This window comes from Accipiter gentilis, chromosome 16 (assembly GCF_929443795.1).
Source record: "Accipiter gentilis chromosome 16, bAccGen1.1, whole genome shotgun sequence".
Lineage (NCBI taxonomy): Eukaryota > Metazoa > Chordata > Aves > Accipitriformes > Accipitridae > Astur > Astur gentilis.
The window spans coordinates 9,981,200-10,007,724 of NC_064895.1; the positions used below are offsets into that span (position 1 = coordinate 9,981,200).

The window sequence follows — 26,525 nt, forward strand, 5'->3', positions numbered from 1 at the left end:
ATGACTGCACCACATCTGATCGTATGTGACCATTGGCAAGGTTCTTTGCTTTATTTTGAAGTAAGATAGGCTAAAACTAGTGCCATAGATGTTTTTTCCTTATTTACATAATTGTCTTTTTTTGTACTTTTAGCTATTCAACTATATCCTTTAAAAAGCAACATGCAAATAATGTGAAGGTGAGAGATAAGTGTGAGGATTACTATAAAGCAGTATTAGAACATAGCGTAGCTGTGCAAGTTAATAGTGATAAGAAAATCTTACTAACTGCAAGAAAAAAGTTTGTGTTTTGTGGCCACCAAAGCTATTAAAATACTGATATCAAGACTTGTATTCCTGGTGAGCTCTATGTATCTCTGCTCTTGACTATTTCAATATAAAGCCTGATGTTCCTAACAAGTCCCATGTTGGCTCTTGTCCTTACCAATTCTATTTAACTGTACCTGCCTTATACATTCATTATATAGCCCTTATATTTATTACAGACTCTGTGACTCTACTTTATGCGCTGCCCTTTCAATTGCTTGACTTCTAAGGCAGCTGCTGTATGTGAGGGAATATTTTGCGGCATGAGGGAGGAATCTGTGAATAATAACAATACCCTAATCATCACAAACTGACTGCTGATTTTGCTCTGATGGTTTTGCTTGGTTACTAGCATAAGCTGGACATGTAGCATAGATGTCTCGATGTGTTCCCCCTCAGAACATCTGGATCTCTATGCAGCTTTCACTGAAGTGCCTCAGAAATATGTTTCGGCTTCTCCTTGCCTGAGAAAATGAAGCAGAGCTTTCAGCTACCATGTATTTGCAACCTAGCTTGTCTCCTGGGCTGCATAAGCTGCTCCATTTATGTACGGAGTAGCCCAGAGCCTCTGTGTATTCACAGTGATTTGAGGTTGCCCAGCAAACAGAATCCATTTGTTAAAGGAGCAGAAAACAGAATAAATAGAAAGAAAACTTTTAGACAGTTTAAAAGGAACGTGTTGTTTTCAAAGTTCTCTGGAAAGGAACAGATCAAAGGTACACTGCTCATTTGGCAAATATATAGAAAATCTCAGCTAAAAACATCTTTTAATCTGCTTGTGGCAACAGTATCTCAGCTCCTGAACAGAAATAGGAGTCTGTCAGAGGTTGGGTTTTTTGTTGTCATTGGGGCTTTTTTGGTTTTGTTTTTAGTCAAACCATTAAAAGTGCTGTACAACATAAAGTATTCTAAGGGAGGGGAAAAAAAGGCAGCTTTTATCACTGTTCCCCCTACTTTTTAGTGTTTTATCATTTTGCGAGAAGTAAATGCTACTTGGCACTCAAGGTAAATTAGTTCTCTTCCCAGGTTCGTGAAGTGACAAGAAAAATTATTCACGTGTCTAATGAGGCCGTTACTGAAGACAACCTGTATTCTGATATTATTATGGTATGGGGACAGTACATAGACCATGACATTGCATTCACACCCCAGAGCACAAGTAGAACCACCTTCTTAAATGGAATGGAGTGCCAGATGACATGTGAAAAACAAAACCCATGTTTTCCAATAAAGGTAAGATTCTTAATTCCTTCAAGAGAAATTCCAGGCTCTAAACACATAAAGTAAAGTAAATGTAAAGTAAAACACATAAGTGATATATATATGCAGAAATAATTATAAAGCAAATTGATAGGTCGTCCAGAAATACTAGAGCAGACAGTGATAGAAAAAATTGAAACCCAATGTAACTATTAAATGAAACAGGTAGATATTTAAATTGTTTTGTAGAGGTAACAAACTATAGCTAAGATACTTAGTATAAATAACAAATTTTTCGGCCTCTCAGGTTCATGTTGCAGAGAAACCTTACTAGTCCCCCTAATGTTATTGTTCTCATGCTTCAAGGTTTTGAGTTCCACTGGGGAAAATAGGGAAGCAGTCATAAATAATTCTGTTTTTAAATTGCCAGCCAGATAAAGTGAAAGGATCTTAACTTTACTCAGTGAAAGCAAAGATATTTCCGGCAGCTAATGCAAACTTTTGAAGAGAGCTATCTTTTCAACATATGTATAAAATGATCTTCAGGGAGTTGCTCAAACTTACATACATCACCTCTTTGCTTTGAGTAGATGGAAAACATGAATTCAAAGCTTGTTAGAGGGCTAGAAGAAACATAAATTGGTATAAATATAGGATGCTGTATTCTTGTCTGATAAAGTATAGTTATTCTTTCACTCAAAAAATTAAGTAGCAAAGTCAAACCACTTTTTTGTTTCTTAAAGCACATCTCTTTCTCATGCTACAGGAGAGCCCCATGCCCATTACAGCCCTTGGACTGAAGCCCCCATCTCTTTCCAAAGCAACTTAAATTACTTTCCTTAGGGTTGGAGCTTGATTATTGACCAGCTTCTCTATGCACTGAAGCCAATGTAGAGAATAAATTCCATAGAAAATGCTTTCCCCTCAACAAAATGTAATTGATAAGTATGCCACAGTCTCCTTTTGCCTTAAGTGCCTCATTCGACTTCCATTAAACATGAAGGGAAATATTCGGCTAACTGTAATGGGAACCAAGTCAGCTCCTGTGTTGAAAGATGGCCCGTCTTCCATTTGGTGAGAGAATCTAAAACACAGGGAAGGCCAAGTGAAATGAATGAGTGCCTGCAATTTTACCACAGGCAGGTAAATCTAGTCTCTCGCACCCAGGAGAAAGTTTGCAAGCATAGCTTGAGAGCATTCAGAAAGAGCACAGACTTCTTAAAGAATCACATTCTCAGGACACTGAGTGACTGGCTAACCTGGTTTAGCCACAACAGCCCTAATTACAACGAGTCTTCCATAGTTCTGACAAAACCCTCTAGTTTACTATGTCTCAAATTTCCATCTGAGGCAACAAATTATTTATTCTGTTTATGCTGTTAAGTAATAGCCTTAGAAATGTTCCCATCCCCAACGTCTTATCAGGAGAGGCTAGGGCAGAAGTCCAGTCCCTGACGAGCAGTGCTTCACATGATGTGATGAAGGAGGTGGAGTATGTCTTCACCATGACACAACGTGGCTACGTATGGACTCCCATTTTAAAAAAGTCACTTTGCTTTAGATATAAAACTGCAAAAGTCTTGGAAAGCTTATGTTTTGTGTTTATGATATAGTCTTTGAAAGAGCATAATTAGTATTGATCTTTAAGTGCAAAACCCCCACATTTTTTTATTACTAAATAGATTTTTAAAATGAGAAGAGACTTATACTGTTGCCTATAACTTGAGTCAAATGTGGATCACAGGGACCATAGAAGTCTAACCTCTGAACCCTGACTAGTTCAGGCCTAGAAATCCCATCTGCTTAAAAAGAGACAATTTAAGGGATCTTCGAAAAAGGACTGCAAGGCTAACACTATTCATGTGGTAGTGGCATTACAGCGCAGAGAGAAAAAAGCTGCACACATTACCATGGCATAGATCCTCAAGTGCATCCTTCAGTGCTCTAAACAAGGGACATATTTCAGACTTCTATCTTGGAGCTATGAAGAGATTCATCACAGAGCATGTTTCAAGGATGCTTCTGAAGGCAAGTTAGATGTACATGTACTAAATCTAGCACTGAATGTAGCCTAGGAGCAGCCCTTGCTCAGCAGTGTAGCCCAGCAGGGGCATGGGGTCAAGCCCATAGCTACCTTTGGGAATTAGTGCCTGATACTCAGAATGGCCATGGCAGGGAGACATATAAAGAAATTCAGACACAACCCTGTAAGTATTAGATAAGTTTCCCAACTTGTGGATTCATTACATGATCACAGTCCCATGAATTTTTCAGCTCCATTTTGTTATTATTCTGTTATTCACAGCTTAGAGGGACAGATATGAAGATGGTTGCTCTTTTGCTTTTATTATATGTCTAGTATTTTGTGATTGTTTTTGTCAAAGGCAAAGAATAGACACTGTATTTTTTTTAAAAAGGAGGGGAGTTGTAGTTATTAGTGTGACCAGAGGAACTATTTTTTGAACACTGAAACAAAATGCTATTACCCCCTAGAACTGATCTTCTTTGTGAAATCTTAAGACTAATCTCCACCTATTAAATATTTGGAAAACTGCCACAGTTAGTTTTATATGTTCATTTTGTATATGAAGAAACTCTGGCTGGTTTCCAAAGACAGCGAAATCAATAGCATATTATCCAACAATGTAAACATAGAGGCTGCAGTTTGCACTCTTGCAGCACCCAAGGGAGAATCCACCCACGGCAAAGGACAACCGTGCTTACAGCTGCATGCCCTCTCTGGGGGCTTCACCGGGGAGAGGAAGCTCCTGAATGTGCAGGTTAGGGAAGCTGTCTGGAAAATGTTCTGAGTCAGTGCAATTCAATGAAGGATTGAAAGCTGCGGTGGTGCATTAATATTAATAACAAGTGTAGGTAAATGATTCATAGGTTAGCAGGATCCATTATGATTTTCTATTCTGGACATTTTCATAATAAAGGCTATAGAATTTGACCCAGTGATTCTCACATCGAGCCTGCAGCTTCTGGTAGAGCCTGAATATTCTTTTTCTGTATCTTTTTAGAATCCCATAATGTGGAAAAAAATAATGAAAAAATCACTAGCTTTAGTTTATACTTCTTTTACAGCAGCCTGACACATGGAACAGGTTGTGGAGATAACCTGTCATTCCTCAGATGATTATTTCAGGTTAGGGCTGAGACATAATGAGGCATTAGAAAGACTTTCATAGGAGAGCTACTGACTTCATTCAGTATTAATTACATTGCTGACAATGTTAGACACAGCGCATATACATAGTAAGATACAATCCTGAAAAGCTTTCAGTCAGTTAGTTCAGATACAAAAAGGTGGAAAAGAACCAGAGCCACAGAAAAGTGAGGTGATTTGCAAAAGGTGACATGTAACATGACAGGTTACCGTCTCAGCTACAAATGGATCAATCTGTGCGCACTCAGCAACCAGCAAAGTGAGCTCCTGCCTTTTTCTTCCGTGTTTCAGAGGTAGAAGCTCACTGTCAGATGGATTCATTGACTCTCCTCTGAGTGTCCACAAATAAACATTCATGTTTTCCGTATTGGCAAACTTTCATAGACCCTAAGCTAGGTTTTCTTTTAAGTCTACAGCAAAAATCCTTTTACAAGGTCATTTCCCACAGAAAAACTTCACAATAAGAAAGACTTTTCTTTAACCAAAATAACAGTTTAGTCATTGTAGTACAGTGAAACAATTAGTGCCTTTCATTTTCCTACATATAAATGAATTTCACCATAAACAGGTTTGACACTGCATATTTAATAACAGTTTAAATCAACATGCAGCTATACTAGGAAAACTATTGCGGCCAGAGAGGGTTTTATTGTGAGGTTTTTTTCTCTCTAGAATTATGCAAGGTAGAGAAAAAAAGATATGGATATTCTTCATTAGTTTTGGAGAAAAATATGATTCTGTACCCATTTCAGCAGAAAAGGGTCTCTTTTTTTTTTCTGTCAGATAATATTTTATGTCATTTGAATAAGAACGTAAGGAACCTCTCATTTGCACATTCAGCTGCTGGCTACACACTACTTACCCTATGAAAAGGGAAAGGACTGCATTATGCAGTTCTGCCAGCCCCTTAATGTTCATTACTGCTGTTTTTCTCCACTGGGGCACAGAATGGTTTGAATTGAAATTGCAGAGACAGTTAACTAAAGATTATTCAGTATGAACTTCATTCACTGTTGATATGTTTTGTTGTGAGCCTCACTGTTAACAACTTAAAGGTGGCTCATACATTTTTTCCCACTGATACCTGAATTCTTCCAGGCTTTCCTGATAACTAGACGCAGGAGGCAGTCAAACACATACAATTCTATGGCTGCCAAGTTCAGGTATTTGTAGTATGAGATGAGCTTCTTGCTTTCATTACCAGCTGAGGGGAAAAAGAAGCCACAGTAATAGCAAGAGACTTACTAATAGAGACAAATACTAAATAGCAAACTCAAGCAGAGAAATTACTGATTTCAGCAATCGGTGAAAGAAAGAAAAAGGAAAAAGAAATTACATATTTCCTTCAAAAATAACCTACTTTGATTTGCTAAAACTTAGGTAGTCAAGAAATATTGGTAGAATTTTTTTACCAAACAAAACTTGAAAAATAAATGAAACCTTTTCTTAACTTAAATGCTTTATTGGTATCAATCCCTACTGACATGAGTTCTCAGTAGTAAGAAAATTTTAATTGGTATAATAAATGAGGTAACAATGTTGTTATATGAAGCTCTGGAATTCCATTCCAAAGTTGCCTTGTTAGTTTTAACCCCACTTTAATGACCATTCTATCTTCACAGACTGATCTCTGTATTATTAAAAGAATGAAGAAGAAATTACATCATTTTGTATAACATCTGCAGTATTCACTGTCTTCTGCCAAAGAGTTTTGAAAAATGAAAATCAAGCAGAAAGATAGAATACAAATAAGAAGGGTTAGCTCAGGTGTCTGTACAAAACATTTCTTTTCTCTTAGTCAAGTTTTTGAAGATTTTTTTTTTTTTCTGGGATATTTCAGCAGCTTTAATAAGTGTTGCCTGTAACTACTTCATGTTGATCAATTGATAAGAAAACCCTAGATTTATATTCCCTGAAACTCACACTCCATGATTGTTATAACATTTTTAATTGAGGTTAATCTTTTTTAAACTCTTGGAACTGGCAGGCTGTTATGGCTCATTGTTGCTGCACAATGCAGTACTGTTAGAATTTGGAAATAATGTGCTTTTCAGAAAAAGAGTTTGTAAAGCCAAATCTGCATTAGACAACATGGAGAGAGTTTAGTAATTCTGAAACATGGCAGGTTTTGTTTTAGTGATGAACTCTGTTCTTTGAAGTAGACTTGATGTTCTGATCTTTCCTCTTGGATATTCTACGGTGCAAATAAAACCTTTCTCCCTCTTTCTTTCTCTCCTCCTCCAGCATCTCTGCTGCCTTGCCCACACCTGTTAAGTTAGTCACATACCACCTTCAGTGCTCTCCTGTGACAAAACTTCTAGCTGTCTGGTTTGGGCTGTATTCTCTCGTAGTACTCTTACCTATACCCCAAGGTCTCATTGGATAATTCCCACATGTCTCTCTCATGCCCTTTACATATATTTGCAATAGCTGACTGAGCAACAGGCTGGTTCAGACTATATCCTTTCTGACTAGCACACCAATGCTGGATCACCATTTGACTTTGGTCTCTTGACTGTGTGTGGGTCAAACCGAGAAAGGACTGGGAAGCCTTTCATTTGGCAAAGGCTATGTGCAGCCTTTGCTTTTTTTATAAATATAGCCAGAATTCAATACTTGTAAGACACCTGTCGCTGTGATATAATGTGGGAAAAGGATTGTGGGGGACTGGCAGAAAGCAGAGTGAATAATTACATATGCCTTTTTTAGTTAGGAAACTGGATTAGAATTAAGTATTGAAACAAAGCTTTTATAACGTGCTGCTGCAGACGTTGAAACTCTTCATTATGTTTTTGTGTATACATGTAAACCTGCTGTTTTATTCGGTGTTCAGTAGAACATAATTTGACCAGATGTTAATGTCTTCACTGTGATACATTCCACGATGAATTTTGATTGTGAAGCCAGGCTAATTTAGGTGTAGATCTATGCAGAAGGGGTTACATCAGTAGCTTGCTCTTATGACAGAGTAATGGTTTCGGTTTTATTTTTGTCTTTGCTTAAAAAGGATTGAATCATGTCTTTGCTTAAATCTGAAGGAAAACAAGTTCTACAGGTTTAACATACATCACTTCAGTAGATGAGATCTGAACAACTGAAAACTGAGGCAGAGGATGGACATATTTACACAAGCCTTAACTTAACATCCACAGCTGTTCTCTTCACCTCAGAAAACACCCATTTCTTTTTTAATACAGGTGACCACCAATGACACATTATCTGCAGGGATGGATTGCCTGCCCTTCTACCGCTCATCTCCCGCATGCAGCACTGGTGATCATGGTGTTCTCTTTGGAAATCTATCAACACTAAATCCAAGACAACAGATCAATGGCTTAACTTCTTTCCTTGATGCTTCTACTGTCTATGGCAGTACCCCTGCCACTGAAAACAAACTGAGGAATTTAACAAGCAAAGAAGGCCTTCTTAGAGTAAACATTAAATATTACGATAACCATCGTGAATACCTGCCTTTTACAGACCGGATCCCATCACCTTGTGCACAAGACTCGAATTCAAGTGAAGGTGAGAGGATTGAATGCTTTATGGCCGGGGACAGCCGATCCAGTGAGGTCACGTCTCTGGCAGCCATGCACACACTGTGGCTGAGAGAGCACAACCGCCTGGCCAGAGCCCTCAAAAACATCAACGGCCACTGGAGCGCTGAGACAGTCTACCAAGAAGCACGAAAAATTGTCGGTGCTCTGCATCAGGTTGGCTGTTTATTTGCTTATCTACATATTGCAGTGAATATCTTAGAACAGAATTGATCACAAAACTTCAGATATGTTTCTGTGAGTGGCTTTTGAGATCATGTTACCTTTGCCACCTATTTCTGCACTTCAAATTTGGCATGTTTAAAGTTTGTTCCATTTTCCACTTTCCTGAATGCAATGTCCTGGTCCTTAGTTTGTCCAGACGCCTCAGCGCTCTGATTTTCATGGCAGTTTCTACTCTGCTACATCTTTCTGTGGGATTCTCTGGTATCTATTTTGTCTTTGAAGAGGTCTTTTCAGATGCATTTTTGGTAGTTTTTTTGGTAAAGGAAACAATTTAAAAGTAATGTCTCTGTATTTACATAGTGTTCACATTGTTTACTTTCGCAAAGGTATTATATAAATCAAAAGTTTCCCTGTGTAAAAATGCCTATGAAGTTCTCAGTGAAGCATTAATGCATAAACTTCAAGGGCTACTCTTGATAGGAGATAGCAGGAGAAATAGATATTGGAAAATACAGAAGAAAAGAGTCCATAAGAATGTCTATATTAGATCTGAGAATAGGCAAGTCTGTTTCTACCCAGCATTTTCCTTTTTATTTCTTTTTTTTTACTTTTTTTTCCTCCCCCCCCCCCCCCCCCCCCGCCACCCCCGAAATAGCTACGCAGGCTTTAACTTCTTTTTCCTCACAGTTCTGTTTTTCAGTGTGGGGAGACACACGCACACACGTGGCAGGCCACACCAAGCAGCGCAGACCAAAAGCAGCACCTTTGCTGGCACTCACATGAACGGGAACGGCAGGGATGGCCTGACCCATGTTCTCTGCGGCTGCTCAGGATTGAAGCCCATTAGTGAAGTACACACACAGGCAACGTGGAGCTCTCCCGGACAGCCTTGCACGGTGGCTGGTCCCACAGCTGGTCTGGCTCCTGATGCCTGGGCTCACAAGCCCCTGAGGCTCAGGGTCCCACTCATGCTCTTTGCAGGTCCTCAAGTTTCCTTATGTTGCTCATCATCTCTGGTCTGGCTGGAAACTGCCTGGTGATTGCACATGCGCATTCAGAATAGAGAGTACACCCGCAAAGGGGTTAGTTGGAAATAGGATTTCAGAAGAATATAGCTTGAACTGCAGAGACCAAGCACAGGGCTCAGTCAGATGAGCACACTGAAAGCTAACTCTTCACACTCAGACGGTTAACCCCTTTTATCCCCTTTTCCCTCTATTTTGCCATGCTTGTTCCTCCCCAGCCCACCTTGGCCCCTCCCTTTCCCCACCTTTAGTCCTTTCCCTGAGTACTCCATTGTGGTTCACACATTCCCACAATCCCCCTAAAACTTTGCAAACGATGTTCTTACCTAGTCCCCCCCAAGTCATCTCCTCCCTGCACCCCACAGCGACTCCCACCGCTGCAGGCAACCACCCCTTTTGCCTGTGTGATGTTCGGAGGACAGTTCCTTTTGTTGGCTCATCTTGGCAGGTTTCACACGCGGTCTCGGGGTCTGGCCACTCTCTCCAGTGGCCTTGGGGAACGGACGATCCCACGAGCCCCTTTTCAATGGTTTGGTTACTCAGGTTGCTCCACCTGACGTCGCTCCTCCAAGCCTCACCAGGGCCTTTGCATTTGTGGAGACTGACCTTTAATCAGACAACCTAAGACACAGTGATTCAGTCTGTCCGTTATAATCCATAATACTGGAGGAGCAATATCAGGACCAGAATAAACTGAAGGCTAGGGGACTTTCCTACGCTTTCTGATTGTTACAAACAGATAGGTTTTAGTACGAAAAGGAGACTTTTTTGAAGATAAATTGGGGAAGGAGGGAGGAAAATTTCACCATTCTCGTAAAACACATTTCTTTTGACACAATTTTTAGTCAGCAGAATATGCAGAATGTTTCCTTTCAGAAACCACCTGCTTTTGCTGGTGTGTTGTTATATTTGCACTTAAAGCCAAATAACATCAGAAAAGTTATTTAATTGTATTTAGTCAGTCCTTTTGAAAAGTTTGGCTTCTTTTCTAACACATATTTTGTATACATTAACCATATCAGCTGCTCTGCTGTAAATGTGCCGTTTACATTAAAATAATAGCATTGACAAGTCAGAATGGTTAGAAGAAAAGTGCAAATCCAAAAGTAATACTTTTGTTGGTAATACTAACAAGCAATACTTGTTAGAAGAAAAGTGCAAATCCAAAAGTAGGCCTCTGTGCATTCATACACTTCTGATTTATGTCCACTAATATTATGGCCTAAAGAAAACACTGTGCAAGGCAACACACCACATGAATCTGGGCTACTTACTATCTCTGGCATTATCACAGACTAATGAGATTTGCCTATGGCTCATTAGAAATGTATTTGACTTCTATCTATCTGGTTTAGAGACATTCATTCAGGAGAGATAATTGGAGTATCTCTATTAATGTGGTATGCTAACCAGGGGAAAAATGACAGCTCTAGTTGAAGTTACCTTGAGATTTCCACTCTAAAATTTTGTTTCAGTTGCTACACATTTCTAAAATTCTCTCTTTTTGGAATGAATACTTTCAAGCATAATTTTTGCCTGTGGGTGTGTAATTATAGAGAATTGAACAAAAGGCATTCCCTTCTTTCTAGAATAAGGAGGATGAAAAAAATCTCTCTATAGACCATACTTTTCCTCCTGGATGTTTTTTTGGCACCATAAATATCTCTAGTGACAAGTGTTTAATAATAGAAACTTGACAAAGTTACCAAACATAACAAGTGCCTATTGATATCCTGGACAAAACAGATTTTTTTGGTTGCATTGCAGACATGTTTCCCTGATAAGTAGTAGTTTATATAAGTCACAACAGTGATTAACTCTCCCCTTGTATTTTACTGGAATGACACATGCTTAACTCTAAAGTATTAACACTGCAGTATACAGTGGTAAAAATACATACACTGATTTACCTTGTGTTTTGTGCAAAAAGACATTTTTTCATTGTCATTTACTAACTGAAATGAAACTATCTGCTTGTTTTGCGTAATCCTGTTTTGTCCTGAGAAAGAAAATAGTTTAGATTTGTTTTCCTTTAAAAAAAAAAGTGTGGACAGAATAGGAAAAAATGCTCAATTACGCAACTGCTACAGTCTTAACATTGCTATTTTCTACATACGTGGTTTGCAGGACAATATTGCATGCACACGTGGTGTTCCTTCCAGAGACTGTTTCCCCTGATGTGCCATTTGGATTGTGAAAACTGGATGATGTGGCACTAGTTAGAGTGAAGCAGGACTTTTGCAGATCAATCCGAATCAAATTTTCTTTAATTTATTACAGTATCAGCGAACCAACTTTGAATTAATGGTGTTACTGCCAGTTGATCCCAGTTGTAGCTGACAACGACCTTTTGTTTCCAATGTGTATATGGGTGTTTTTTTCACTTGCTTCACATCTGCTTGTGCTCTCTGAGCATGTTGCATCCCTACTTCTCTGCCATGATCTGAGGCATAGGTTGAAAGTGGGTGATGTACTTTAACTTAACCTTAACTACAATTACTGGGTTCAACATGGCTAATGGATGAAACTTGTCTGTGAAATTAGATGATTACATAACTCCTCTCGGAGCTTAAACTCTATGAAATTATAAATGATAAATAGAAAAATAATTGATATTATAAAAGAGTATGTGATGCACACTGTAATAACTCATGTTTACAAAGAGTATAGTTCAAACTATTAACAGAACTATAATAATGTGTTCATTTCTTTATTAAACTCTCATATAATCACCCTTTACATAAAAGTTTAGGACTTCAATATAATCTGTAAATCCTTTAATATTTACAGTGAGAACTTCAAACCAACTGTGCGCATCATTTTAATGAATTAAACATTGCTATGTTTGGTTGTTCTCTATTATTTCTGCAATCTTTCCCAAGTGCAGGTGCTTCACTTAATTGGCTTTTCAGTATCTTAGTGAGATAATATTTCTTTGCAGTTACCTCTGGCCAATGGCAAAGACAAATTGCACTTTTGGCCTTACTTATGATAGTTCACATATCTTTACATTCTCTCTTCCAGCCTGTTTTTTATTGTCTTTTTCCATCCATTGTGCCCCATTCACACCTACTTTGGAAAATACTGAAGGGGTTTTGGCAAGGAAAGTCTGCTGAACCTTATGAGAAGTAATAAAAATTTCTGTATCTTTTGCACCTAATTTGAAATAACTTTTAACACAAACAAAAATTTCTCAAAAATAATCTGAAATTATGTAACCTATTCCCAAATATCTAATGTATGGCTGACTTCCACTGGAGGTGGCCCAGCCTGGAGGCAAACCCAGCCAGGATGCTCGCTGAGTTCATAAGGACACTTGGGAACCCCTGTTGTAATTCTGCCTTCTGAATGAGAGGGATGTTGCCTTTCACGCTAATAGCCTGTTTAACATGGAGTATTCTTGTATTTGCATGTCAGGATTCAATTACTTTTCTATAAACAGTTCACAAGTGATTCATAATATGATGTAAAATCTATACAAAGCTTTTTCTGACAGTCTTGTAATCACTCAGATTCTGTTTCTGTCTCGATACTTACCAAATGATTGGTTAAATTGCTAGAAAATAAAAATTTTGTTTTCTCTGGTATGACTAAATGAACAGCATTTAAGTACTCGTAATCTCTCTGTTACAATCTGGTCATATAGACTACTTAAGTAATTTCAAAATTGAGCATATGGGCTTCTTTTTAAAAGACAGTGCCCATTTGTCATCATTTTTCACTGAATTACTCTGTTGAAACAATGAGTGCCATGAGACAATAGAAACATTTACATTATTGATTAAAGTTAATTTCTTGATGAAGCTGCTATACAGCTTGGAGTTGATGCTATTAGGTGCTGAATGTATCCTAAGAGGAGCTTGGATTAACAGTTATTTCATAAATGTCACAAGGAGTTGAGACCACCCAATACCTTGCAGGTTCAGACTCATTAGATCCACATAAATCCCTTATGCTGGTGCAAACACCCGGAATTTAATTTATTATTCATAAATAGACTCAATGTAAGTTATAAATGGTAGTTCACTGTACTTACTTGCAATTTCTTTTCCATATAGTCCCTTTCTGGCTCTGATTTTATCGACGTATTTTTAGACAAGCATGTTCCTTTGTTTCCACAGGAGAATCTTAGTTGTTGGAGGAACACCGTATTGAAAGAAAGTGTTATGCTTCTTTATGCCAAATATGAAAGGAAATAAACCTTTCAAATCATTCTCTCAAAGCAGGGAGTGCATGCAGAAGAATTTTAACAAAAATAATTTTGATGTTTGTCAGCTGGTTACACCTTCTTTAAAACATATATGTGTCAGTTATGAGAACTTGTAGTGAGCATCTCTTTGACTTCACGCAGATGAATTCAGGCAAGGTACATTCAAAGACCACACAAATACTGGATGCTACTTTAGATGTGGTTCTCTGTCAGACTCCAGATTCCTTCTGGCAGTATCACCTTCTGCTGTATTAGTAACATCTTAGTCTGTATTGTCTAAAAATCTCTTCTACTTGATGGAGTCTCATTTAGCCATTGGAAGTTTCCATCAAACAGATGCCTCTCCTAGCTCAAGGCAGGCATAAGAACCCTCTCTACCCTTAGCCTTTTCATTTTTATGTCTTGAAACTGCAACCTCTCTCCCCTTCCCCCCTCAAGGAAAAAAGAAATGAAGATCTTGCCTCTGGAGCAAATGAAAAATCTGAATTGCCCTTTCTTTCAGGGAATCTGGCCTTTACGAGCAGCTTAGCTTGGGATTTCATTTACAATGAGCCAAAAAATTACAGTCATGTCAGGATGTTTGTGTCCATGGCTATCCTAGTCCTATTTAAAGTCTTTGCTTGTAACTAACTCTAAATCGAAAATTAGAAAGAACTGTTGTCTTGCAAAACCTTTGTGAATGTAGGAAAAGGTTAACTTCTTAAATGGTAGTGTCAATATTAAGTTCTAGCAATTACTTTATTTTCTTCATATGCTGTATTAAAGGAGCTGTAAAAGAAATTCTAATCTATTGTCTTTCAAATATTTTGTTCACTGCATGACCTGACCTGAAAACATAAAGAGGTTGTTACCTCTGCCTCCTGAGAAAAGTGCGCAAATTCTGGAGAGGTTTGCTTGTCTCTGTGCTGTGTCTAAAATAAAGATACAAGTTTTTCATAAGGTCATTTTATGCCAACTAGCTTTTCAATATGCACTATATCAAGCTCAAAGTACATTTGTCTGTATATTTTATTGCACACTATATTGAATCTATAAGGTATTTTATTGAGTTCATTATGCTTCATATTTATCCCATTATGCTTTATTGAGTTCAGTGTAATCTTTAACCTATAATGCACTTTCATTTTATTTGGTACATTAGATTGTTTTCCCCTTTTTTTTTTGGTCATGATTACTCATATGCTTTCTTCACGCAACTATAATACTATTCCATTATAAAGGCATTTGACAGAAGGTGTTTATCAGCATTTTCATTTTTGAAGTGTGATTTTTAGGAGCCTATAAATTGGCTTGAGTTGAGCATAAAATGTCTACCAAGGGATTCTGGGCACCAGTATTTTAAAGCCTGGTCATTTCAAATATTTAGTAAAGAGGATTTGTGTTACAAATATATGCCTGAAAATAGAATCTGTTCATATTAACAGCTATTCTTGAAAGATTTTACAGCAATTCATGCTTTCATTGCCATTTTTAAAGGCATTATAATTTACACAATCACAATCAAGGCTTTAAATCTCAGCACACCTCCCGTGAGGTGGATTACCCCCGTGGGTTTTAAGTGAACAACACTGGTAATCCCTGCTCAGGAGGCTTTGGTCTAGCATTTATGGTAGATCTAACAGGGGCCTGACTGTTGCACTGTACTGAGCTGTGCCACTGATTCTCTCTAGTCATTTGTCTCCTTCTTGCAAAAATAAAACTGATATTGTTTACCAGCTAATACCGCTCTTTGTCATGCCAAATGCTTGGCCCCAGATGAGTGAAGAAAAAGGCATTTAGCACCTGGGAATCATTACTATTCATCTATAAAAACGCTGAACGATAAACATTTCTTTTTTTTTTTTCTTTCAGATTATTACGTTAAGAGATTACATTCCCAAAATCATTGGTCCAGATGCTTTTAATCTGTATATTGGCCTTTATACAGGTTATGATCCCACAATGAATCCTACAGTTTCTAACATATTTTCAACAGCTGCTTTTCGTTTTGGTCATGCAACAATCCAACCAATAGTAAGGCGACTGAATGCCCAGTATTTAGATGATCCAGAACTCCCAAATCTTCATTTGCATGAAGTTTTCTTTAGTCCTTGGAGGCTCATTAAAGAAGGTATGGTTTTATTTAAACTGTTTGGGGTTTTTTTCCAGAATATTGTAACTTTTTTCAAAGTTACTTATCTTGAATTAGGAATAGGAACATTTATTTAATCGCTTCACTGATTTAAGTTGTTGAACAGGTTCCAGAGCACTAAACATGAACTGGAACAATTATTCTGAGTTAAATAGTTGTCTGATTCAGACAAAAGTTACTCTCCAGATTAAACCAGTCTGGTAGATTGACAATAGACTGATGATTGATGATTGATGATGAAGATATTTCATATCTTTTTTTGTGGATGACTGTATTATTGGGTTGCAAATTTTATTATACCTGAAAAAGAAGATGGAGCCTTTTCACAGGACTATTACTTCTATTCCAACCTGAAGGATATTTTCACATGTGTTTGAATGTAGAAGCCTATGTGGCCAATGTTTAAAAAACATAAAAACGTACATGCATTCACATTTGTTAAGAAAGTTACAATGGTTATATATATGCTGTAACATTATACTATTTTTGCGTTTAAAGGAGGCTTGGATCCTTTACTAAGGGGTCTTCTAGCACATTCAGCAAAACTGCAGGTGCAAGATCAACTGCTGAATGAGGAGTTAACAGAAAAACTGTTTGTGTTGTCCAATAATGGTTCGCTTGATTTAGCATCATTAAATTTACAGCGTGGCCGTGATCATGGACTCCCAGGTCTATTGATTTTTCTTGAATTTTCTTCCAATGGTAACTGAACTATAACTGCTTATATTTGGGATGTAATCGTAGGCTTTTAAATAATAGCTTTGTTAATTAGAAAAGTAACTTAAGTCTCTTTTAAAATGTAGTGTTGCTAATATTTTTAACTTTGATGGAAACAAAATATTCCACAGCATTTGAAATTAAAATAATCTGTTAAGTCTGGAATCTAGAAGGACAGTACTAGTGAGTGGAGCTGGGTGTGCTCAGTGTAGGTACCTGAGGCTCATTCTCGCTGGAACCAGCTCCAGAGTGGAGTTTCTGCCTGCAGCAGCTACTTGCCATCAGCAGGCTGCCCCCAGCTTAGGTTAGACACAACCTCATCGACTCTACCAACCATAGAAGGTGTCGAGATGTCTCCAGGAGTGGTGTAGATGGCTTAGTTAGGCATACACTACATTTTAAGAAATGTTACATATTCGTGCCTAGTTTTTGCACCACATTTCTTCCTCCAGTCAGCCCAGGGTAAGATTGAACTAACAGTCAAGGAGCATTAGCCCATCAGGCCATGGGTGTTCCAGCTTAGAGGAAAACTACTGGAGCTCAGTTCAATTTAATTGCATCGGCTCTTAAAAAATACAGCGTGTTCCCAGTTCTGTGTAAAATCCTCTTACAAGCATGCCACAGCTCCTGAGAGCAGAGGAAGCGATCCTCAGCATGGCAGGCAGGGCCTCTTTATTTTTAGTTCCTAGAACTAAAAGCCCTTGCCTGAGCAGATCACTTGTCTGCATGACTAAGGAACAAACATGGCTGCCCTTCTATGCTCTGAGCCCGACGTCCTACCCATGGAGGTGGGACTGACTGACTGTCAAACAGCGCTATGTCTCTGGGTGACGACCCTCTCCATTTCTCCTGTGCACCTCCGCAGCTAGGCAGACACAAGTCGTTGGCCCTGGACAGTAGAAATGAAGTCTGCCTGGCTTGGAGTTTAAAGCTCTCAGCTACCCAAGGGTAGAAATGGAGGCTCGACCTTCCAGACCAGAAGTTAATTTTTTGTTGGGAGGTAGGGGAGTTTAATTCCAAGGATGTAAAATAATGTAAAAGAAAACTAGTGTCTAGAGAGCTGGACATGGACCCTAGGACACTCTCCTTAGTAAAGTGCTTTAGTTACTAACTTCATTCAGATTACTCCTTGCCCACTCTTCATCTAAATCCTGTATTCCTAGTCTGGAAAGCTCAAGACACAGTGCATGCTCTTATTATCTATTGTCATGTTTTCATTGCTTAAACATGGGAGCATTGTTTTAAACCTTTGTTTTTCTTCATGAAAATGACGTAGCAATTGCATAACCTGTAGTTTTAGATCCTGCCATCATTTCCCTGATCAATTTAACCAATAATAATAGGGCTATTTTTAGACATAACTGCCCATGACTGTGATTAAGGTTGTCAGAATCTAGTGCTTATGAATTTATTAATTTCATATATCATGCTTAACAGTCAAGTCTAATTTTTCTTTTAACATAATATTTACAGGTTATAATGACTGGCGAGAATTCTGTGGCTTACCAAAACTGGAAACTCACACTGACCTGAAAACAATAATAACCAATCACAACGTCACTGCAAAAATCATGGAATTGTATCATAATCCTAGCAATATTGATGTTTGGCTTGGTGGTCTGGTAGAAGACTTTCTTCCAGGTGCTAGAACCGGTCCCCTGTTTGCGTGTATAATTGGAAAGCAAATGAAAGCACTAAGGGATGGTGACCGGTAAGTTTATTCATGCTGTTGAACAATTTCTGTAAAAAAGCGGAAGCAATGGAGGTTTTACAGATATGTGAGGACAACGTGGTGCTTAAATATGCTTTGCAAAAATTATTCCCTGCCACTGCCACATTTTTATCTTAGCTCCTTCAGTTTTGTTGGGTGACATTTGCTTATTCTTCTTTGGTCTGTATATAGTGTCAATCCCAAATGACATGGAGATTGTTTCTATGGTACTAAGATATCCAACTTTGCACTCCTGGGCAAAATGCAAGGTGCCACCAGCAGTTAACTGTGGCAGGGGCAGCTAACTTCTGTGCGGATGGATGTAGTACTGTGCAGCCTTTAGCTATCCAGTCCCTGAGGGCTGCACTGGGCTCAGGAACTGGAAGAACCTCAACATTTTCCATGGTAACCACAGCAAAGTCAGAAGGGATAGGCAAAGAACTGTAATTCAGGCTTCCTAGAGGGGATAATAAAAACATCATGTACCTGGTCTTACGTGAACTGGGACTGCAGAGTGCTCCCGGAATTGCCTCATTGGACACAGCATAGGACATCCCTTTACCCAACCCTGCAAAACCGCCACCAGGATCTTGCGCCAGTACAACCCTCCACACCAGGAAGGCAGGAGAAAAGCAGCTTCAGGTCACAAAGGGGTGCAAGATGCAGTTTATATCTTGCTTCTGCTCCTGAAGCAATTATAAAACCAACCTTTTTTCCATTTCCGTCATGTACTTGTGGCAGTGGTTTTGAATCTCATGAGAAGACTAATTTTAAACTGCTCACACCATGCTAGCAGTGGCGTTTTAAGTACATCTGGTCCTTACTCTCACCTTTAAGCTCCTCTCATAAGTCACTGTTGTGGAAAGAAACCATTATGTAAATAAGCATCCGAGGCAGAATTTAAATCTGAACTTTAAAAAATGTTAATTAATTAGCTCACAGGAAAAAGCGATGTTAATCATAAAGGTGGTATCTTATTAGCATAAACTGTATAGACAACAAACATTCCACTCCGCTGTGTTAAAAATGTGGTTGAAAGTCCTCTGAATTGTACAGGCATAATTGACCCTATCTGGGGAAGGATAATCTATCAAGGTTCTTCCAGGCTTGTTTCCATTATTCAGTGCCTTATGATACTACTAACATTAATTAAATTTAAGCATAATTTAATGTTAACTCTAAACTGAGAAAAAGAGAGTTCTAGTAATGAAAGGATTCCCCAAGTTTCTGCCACAAAGTTTGTGTCAGCTAACTTAAAGGTGAAATGGTGTTCTGACATTAAGAGTAAAGGAACTATCTAAGAAAAGTTAGAAGTATGTAACAACATGTTATAGTTGTCACACAGTAAGTATAAGAATGGAAAAGTCTAACATTCATTGCAGTGCCTTGTCAGATAGAATATTGGGTATTATCTATATCTGCACCAGTAACACTACATGCTTACTAGATACCCTAATTGACACATCAGTAGGGATTTCAAAACATCTTTTCTAACGTATACATTTAAGTTCAGAAATCAGGACTAAGTAGAATTTTTGATGGAACTCCATTCTGATAGCCTTAAAATCTTCTGTCAGTAACCTGACAAAACATGAAAGGATTTTGTTTTCCAATTTACTAAACTCAGGCACTGTCTTAACCTTAGCCAAATCACCTGGAACAAAACATTTCCATTCCATCAGCTTTGACTTTCTTTTTCTGTGTCTTCCTACTCTGAATCATTTTGTGATCTCAGGATTTGCAATAGTTGGGCAAAAATTCTGAAGCTGACTTTGTAATTTTTTGCATAGAAGGGCTTGTGCCTTTTTTTTTTTTCTTTTTTTACTCTAACCCTGAAAAAATCACCTGTAAAAATTTGGTCACCTGATACATATAGATTGGAGCAACTTTGTTAGAGTAAACACCTATCTGCTGGGTAGATTAAAAAATAATTTTCTGAACAAACCCCAGCCTTGTTCCCCCAGTATTACAGACACCCAAGTCCTCTGTTAAACCTGAGGTCAATTTGTACAGTGTGATCACATCCATAATCTACTGCTAATGTAGGACATGTTACCGCAAATCCTGCCTAACATTTGGGAAAATCCTAATTGGCCTGAGTACCACAGGGAACTGTGGTACTCTTAGCAGTTTAGCAGTGCTTAATGCTGTTTAATGTACTAATGCAGCTGTGCTATCAAACTCCTCAGAATTATTTTTTTTGCCACTCATTACGTGTCTTCATGTACAAAATGTTTATCTTTCCTTCCCCCCCCTCGTGTTTTTTTTCCTTTTTATCTTTAAACACATATGTATGTGTGTATGCACACATATATATTATATATAATATTTACCTTTTAACAGATACACCTTTGTAGCAGCAACTGGTTTTTAAGTTCTGGCACTGCACTCCCAATCTAACAAAACAGAAAAAGCAACTCTGTTCCAGCCAGTCCTCTTAGCTTACCTTTTTGTATGATCAAAAGCACAATTGCTGTCTTTACAAATTTCTACTATAATTAATCTGCATATCTACAGCTTTCTTAGCAAATTAAGAACTCCATATTAAACAGAGGAGCATTCAGCAATACCTGTTTTCATAGCAACCATTCAGTAATGGCAAGCAGAATTCAAAAGCTATGGTATGGGGAAATCTATTATGGCTACTCCTGTAATTCATGCTTATAACAATTTAGGAGTGCACAGTGAATGCTGGTGTGCCTAAGATTAAGTAACCAGTTCAAACAAATTAGTTCCAAGTTTTTCTCTCAGGATTGTAATATTTTTGTGGCCCTGTATCATCAATGAAACGCAATTCTGCAAATGTGAATAATAAATAGTTTTAATCGGCTGACTTTAACACATCATCTGAGTTGACCAGTACATCAGACTCACATCAACCTTTTTGTCACTTTCAAGATGGGTATGTAAGTCTGCAGATCGTGGTGTTTATTTTTATTATTGTTGTATCCACCTACATTTTGCGGTAATTCTTATTTTTGGTCTTTTACATAGGGTCCTGTGAAAGTAAGAATAATCAGCTCTTTGAATTTGATCTTTTCAAAATGTTTCTATTAATCTTTCCAGATTTTGGTGGGAAAACGATAATGTTTTCACAGAAGCTCAAAAGCATGAACTCAAAAAACACTCATTGTCCCGCGTGATTTGTGACAATACAGGAATCTCTGAAGTGCCAGCAGATGCCTTTCAACTCGGAAAGTTTCCACAGGATTTTAAGCACTGTGACAATATACCTGGGATGAATTTAGAAGCTTGGCAAGAATTCTATCAGGAAGGTAATCTGGTAATTGCCAATCTTTTCTGACGGGAGGGGATAGTAATCAGCAGTTAGAGCACTGACCTTGGTTGTGGCAGGTCTTGAGTTACTGGTCTGATGCAGATCTTTAGTATTTCTACAACTTAGAAATGGGACCTAGGCTTTCTCTCCTTCTTTCTCAACTTCCTCTGTAAAAAAGATAGTGCCAACTTCACTCTGATAACATGAATGGCTTGTGAGATATCCAGACATTTTGGCAATTGGGCAGGAGTTCTTAGACAGATAGAAAATACTAAGAACTCTACAGAACATGCTATTAGAAGATAACACTAATTTTACAAAGATTGTAAGTCAAACCTGAGGTATTCCATATAAATTCTCGTCCAGAAATGAACAATTAAATTCTTAATCACCTTAAAACATGTGAGTAATTCCACTGAAGTTAACTTATAGCAGTAATGGAGAATAATGTCCATTTGCAAGGGTAAGGTGGTGATTTTTTAAAAGCTTGTAATACAGTCTTTTTATTTGTAGAGGAAATGTGTGGAACACCAAAGAGTGTGGAAAATGGTGATTTTGTATACTGTTCAGAATTTGGAAAATCTACAGTGACTTATTCATGTCAATATGGATTTCAATTACAAGGAGAAGAGCAATTAACCTGCACAAATAAAGGATGGAATTTTGAGGCTCCTGTTTGCATAGGTATCTATTTTGGTGGTTGTTGTTTCTGAATTTTCTAAAAGCTGAAGTCCAGCACAGCTCATCAGAAATGAACTCCCTCCTATAGGTACAATAATATGATAATGTGAAACTTTCCTTACTCCAGAATTGCTATCTCGATCTCTACCCATCCTGATTCAGCAATCAAGTTGATGATAGGAAAATGTCACTAAAAATTTACTGAATTAAGCAAAAACTGAGTCTATTAACAACCAGTAGGGAAAAAAGGCAACAAATCAGAATTATACATTGCTTCCTTCTACATTCAACATAAGAGCAAGACAGACAGTTGTCATTTTCCTGGAATTGTTTCAATGGATGCTCTAGACACAAAATGAGCTCCGCACCAGTAGTCCATGTATCAACCTAATAAGTTAAGCGAAAGTGACAAAGAAAAAAAATACTGTGAAGTGAATAAGTGAAATTAAGCAAATTAATTATCACTTCAGTTCCAACCTCCCTCTCCCAAATAACTGTGAAAAGGTTTGCCAGAAGTGAACTACTACTGCAGGTACAAAAGTAGAGTGGGTGAAAAATCAGTAAAAAGATACTGTCTTTTGACATTTCACACACATTTTCAGGGAATACTTTTCTGTTATTTTAATTCTTTTATCTTCTCTTTTCCTTTTGCCTTATTTTTACTGTTGGATAGAATAGGATAGGAAGAAAGAGAATGTGGCAAATATTTCATTAAAAGACCTTCATTCTTCACAGCTATGAAGGATGAATTCTCTCTGTTCACATTTAAAATATGTGTGTTTATAATGGGGTGTGTGTATATTTATATTTATATTTATACACATACACATACACATACTCAAACTGCTCAACTTTATAAGAACATGAGAGAAAATGAAACCTGAAAAGGCCGTATTTAGGAATATATTACGGATGGTGGTAAATTAATTTGAATGCAAGTGCTGCAGCTGATCTGCTATAAAGTCTGCTTATCAGTATTTCTGTGACAGCAGAATAGAAAGCTATTCATTCTAATTGTATACCAGGTATGGAAAAAGTCGAATGAAATTTGCAGCTCTTTCCTTTATTCAAATCCTATTTATCCACTGAATTCCACCCACATAAATACCATATAAAGAAATAAAGCTGTTAAATGAATTATAATAAAATCTTTTCAATAGATTAATGTTCTGGCAGCAAACTGAATAAATAAGTAATATGAATGAATCATTCCTTGTCCTAGTTTCTTTTAATATGTTCAGTAATGTAAACAAAAGACTGTATATCTGCTATAGGGAAACAAACCGCTGCATATATTAAATAAGCAATGCCTTTATTAAAAGAAAACCATCAAAACCCACTTATGCAGATGCTACTTGAGTTTTACAGTAGAAAGCACTTTGTTCCATGCATGTCTCTGCAATGTGTTCCCATTCTTTTAAATGTTCAGCAAATTAGGAATAAGTCAAGCAATATAATGAGGAGGATAGAGCTTAGCATTTCTGCAGATGGTTTCAAAATTATATGCTGCTCTGGAAAAGACAGAGTGGCCTGCTGGCAAAAGCATAGGAATCTGAGAGCTGTTAATTCCTGCTTACTAACTTGGGCTTTGACAGAAATCATTTCTATTGATTCAGGAAGTCATTTAGTGCTAGACTATGCTACCTTCCTTTATATTAAGCGTTATCTTACTCTTGATAGATAACTCTGTTTACTTTGCTTTAATAAAGTCCTGCTGTCTTTGACTAGTACGGTACACTGGTAAGATCTGACATGCACTATTTAGTGATGGAAAAAAGAGTTAGCTAGTTAACAGATAGCATGACTATCATACTACAAAAGCTGAAACAGCACATTGAATTACAGTGCAGGCAAAGCCTGTGCAGGTTCTCCTTCCCAGATGATGACGAAGCCAGTGGGAGTTAACCCAAAATGCAGTCTTTGAGGCAGTAGTACTTATTCAGGAATCTTCATCCTGAACAACAGATTATTTTCCTGCTTCAGAGAGGTATTACCAGAGTTAGTGTTTCTTAAGGGTTCTGAAGTTTAAGATTATTCCTTGCCTGATTAGTCTTTTGACTGTCTCAGTTGACAGCTAGCTTTGGACACAGCTACTGCTTTGTATTAAAATTTAAGAGAGGATCAGACTTGATCCTATTTCCAGTGATAGAATTCCCTAAGTGGTCTGAGTGACAATGCTAAACTAAGTCAGTAAATCACTCCTAGAGGGTCAGTTTCTAATACTGGTCAAAAAGAGCTACTTAGCCCAGAGCAGCAGATTCAACATTGTGGTAGGGTAGGAAAGGAAAGGAATATAACCAAAAAGAGAAGGCACTGAAGGCTCAGCTAGTTGCCCACATATGGGCTTGTAGTTCTTCCCAGGACCATGGGTCAGAGACTTTGAACAAGCTGGCAAATATTATACAGGACCAATGGGAAACTCTCCAAAACAGTGCTGGACACCTATATTTAGGCAACAGAATCGTCCTGCAAGTAAATATTACACAGAAAAAAGAAAGATGCAGAAATAAGGAAAAGACTCCATTCTTTCCCTCACTGAGTACATACTTTCCTGCACTCCACACTTCTCGCATTTCATCACATAATCAGAATGTGAGAGTGAAAGGTCTTGCATGGCCTCAGGAACAATATGTTTATGTACATTTTCCAATGGATAATCATTCATCTGCTCATTATTCTGTCAGGATATTGTCATTTCACAGAAGTTATATGTGTCAGTGTTATTATTTTCACCATGACTATAGAGCACAGTATGGAGAAAGTTTGTAGAGAAACTTGAAGTCTTAGCACATAAACACATGCAAGAAGAGCTCTCAAGTTTACAGTTTGATTTTTGAAAATTCAGCCAATTGCCATTTGTAGCTTTTGGTGGGTTACCAAAACAACATTTTCTTTTTTCATTTCCAGCTTAAAAACAAACACACACAGATACACACCCAAAATCAAAACAAAACAAAATAAAACAAAAACCCCAAACTCTGTGCTTTAAACAGTAACAATGAGGATCTTTGGCAGTGTCTCTGTGTCACTGAAAGTATACAATATGCTTCATTTATGAATACTTGTAGAAGGTGTGTATGAGAAGGTAGTAATCACTCTCTGTAATTTGTAATGTTTATTGATCAGTGTGTATTCATTTTGCAGACATCAATGAATGTGAAAATGAAATTAATCCACCATGCTCTCCTTCTACTAAATGCATTAACACTAAAGGCAGCTACAAATGTCTGCATACTGATCCTTACAAGCTGTCAGAAGATGGAAGAACATGCCTTGGTAATGCTTGTGAACCAACTGTCCATTAAAACTTTCTCTCTTCTGTTTTACAATGCTGTAAAAATCATAAAATTGAGATTTATTGAAGAGCTGTTAACATACATAAAAAACCTCTACACAGAGTCATGGGCATAAAGAATACAGTCAGATTCTGTAAAGTAAATGAAGGTATTGAATAAATAATACAGACACAAAAGTAAGCTTTTTGTTTTCCATTCCTACCAGATATAAACCATTAAGTATTTCCTGACGGTGCATATGAAGGGGGGTATCAAATCTGTGGCAGTTTCTCCTAGTTAGTATCTAAAATCAGCACCCAAATCTTAACTAGAGTTCCACCTATTACATTCCAAAACTGTTAACCCTTTTAGAGCTAGCATAAATTATGTATTTTCTTGGTTTTCAGCTTTTCAGTATTCATGGAAGCTGTATTGTGTCTTAAGGTTTAGGTGAGGAGTATGAGTGTAGTTGCCCACTGATGCTGAGCAATACCTGTTCTGGGGAAAGACTGCCTAGATCTGTCAAAAGCTCCATGAAAACCTGCAATCCAAACTCAAGTGGATGGATATCTACTTTACCAAAGTGCCCAAGGGAAGCACAGAAAGTTTAGAGTGCTCAAATCTTGCATATTGACTGCTATATGCCACACAATATTAGGTAGACTGAATCTCACTGATGGCACATTTATTGTTTCCTGTTTCAGCAAATACCTTGGTCATGACATGTGGGATTACACTGTCCCTTATTATTAAGTGCACAAACAAAACACAGAATGATAATTCCCCAGCAAAAATCTAACTTCTTGCAAACAAACAGATGTCTTCAATGATATGATGTACATCCAGTCAGTTTTCCAGCTGTGGTTCAGAACCACATAAGGATACCCTTCAAGTGACACCTCATCCCCCACATGAAACCCTAAGTGAGGCCATGTGAGATCACCAAAGGCCCAGTGTGGCAGTGTGCTCCTCCCCACACCTCTTGAGCCATAACCACCAGTGGGGGTATGGATGACTGCATCCAGCTTACTCTGGACTTTGGGGGATGGATGGCAACACAGTAGCCAAGGGCTGTCTGGACCAGTGATCCAGATGTCTTGC

General features: G+C 37.8%; 1 protein-coding gene across 1 annotated transcript in view; it reads left to right on the forward strand.

The window, feature by feature from the left end:
* Positions 1-25,454, forward strand: part of TPO (thyroid peroxidase) — a 43,307-nt gene extending 17,853 nt beyond the window's left edge. The window contains exons 7-14 of the mRNA XM_049818738.1: positions 1,333-1,539; positions 7,873-8,388; positions 15,484-15,742; positions 16,262-16,432; positions 17,954-18,191; positions 21,258-21,466; positions 21,982-22,152; positions 25,294-25,454. Of these exons, the coding sequence (XP_049674695.1) occupies positions 1,333-1,539; positions 7,873-8,388; positions 15,484-15,742; positions 16,262-16,432; positions 17,954-18,191; positions 21,258-21,466; positions 21,982-22,152; positions 25,294-25,454 (1,932 nt within the window). The remainder of the gene's footprint in view (positions 1-1,332; positions 1,540-7,872; positions 8,389-15,483; positions 15,743-16,261; positions 16,433-17,953; positions 18,192-21,257; positions 21,467-21,981; positions 22,153-25,293) is intronic.
* The last annotated feature ends 1,071 nt before the right edge of the window (positions 25,455-26,525 follow it).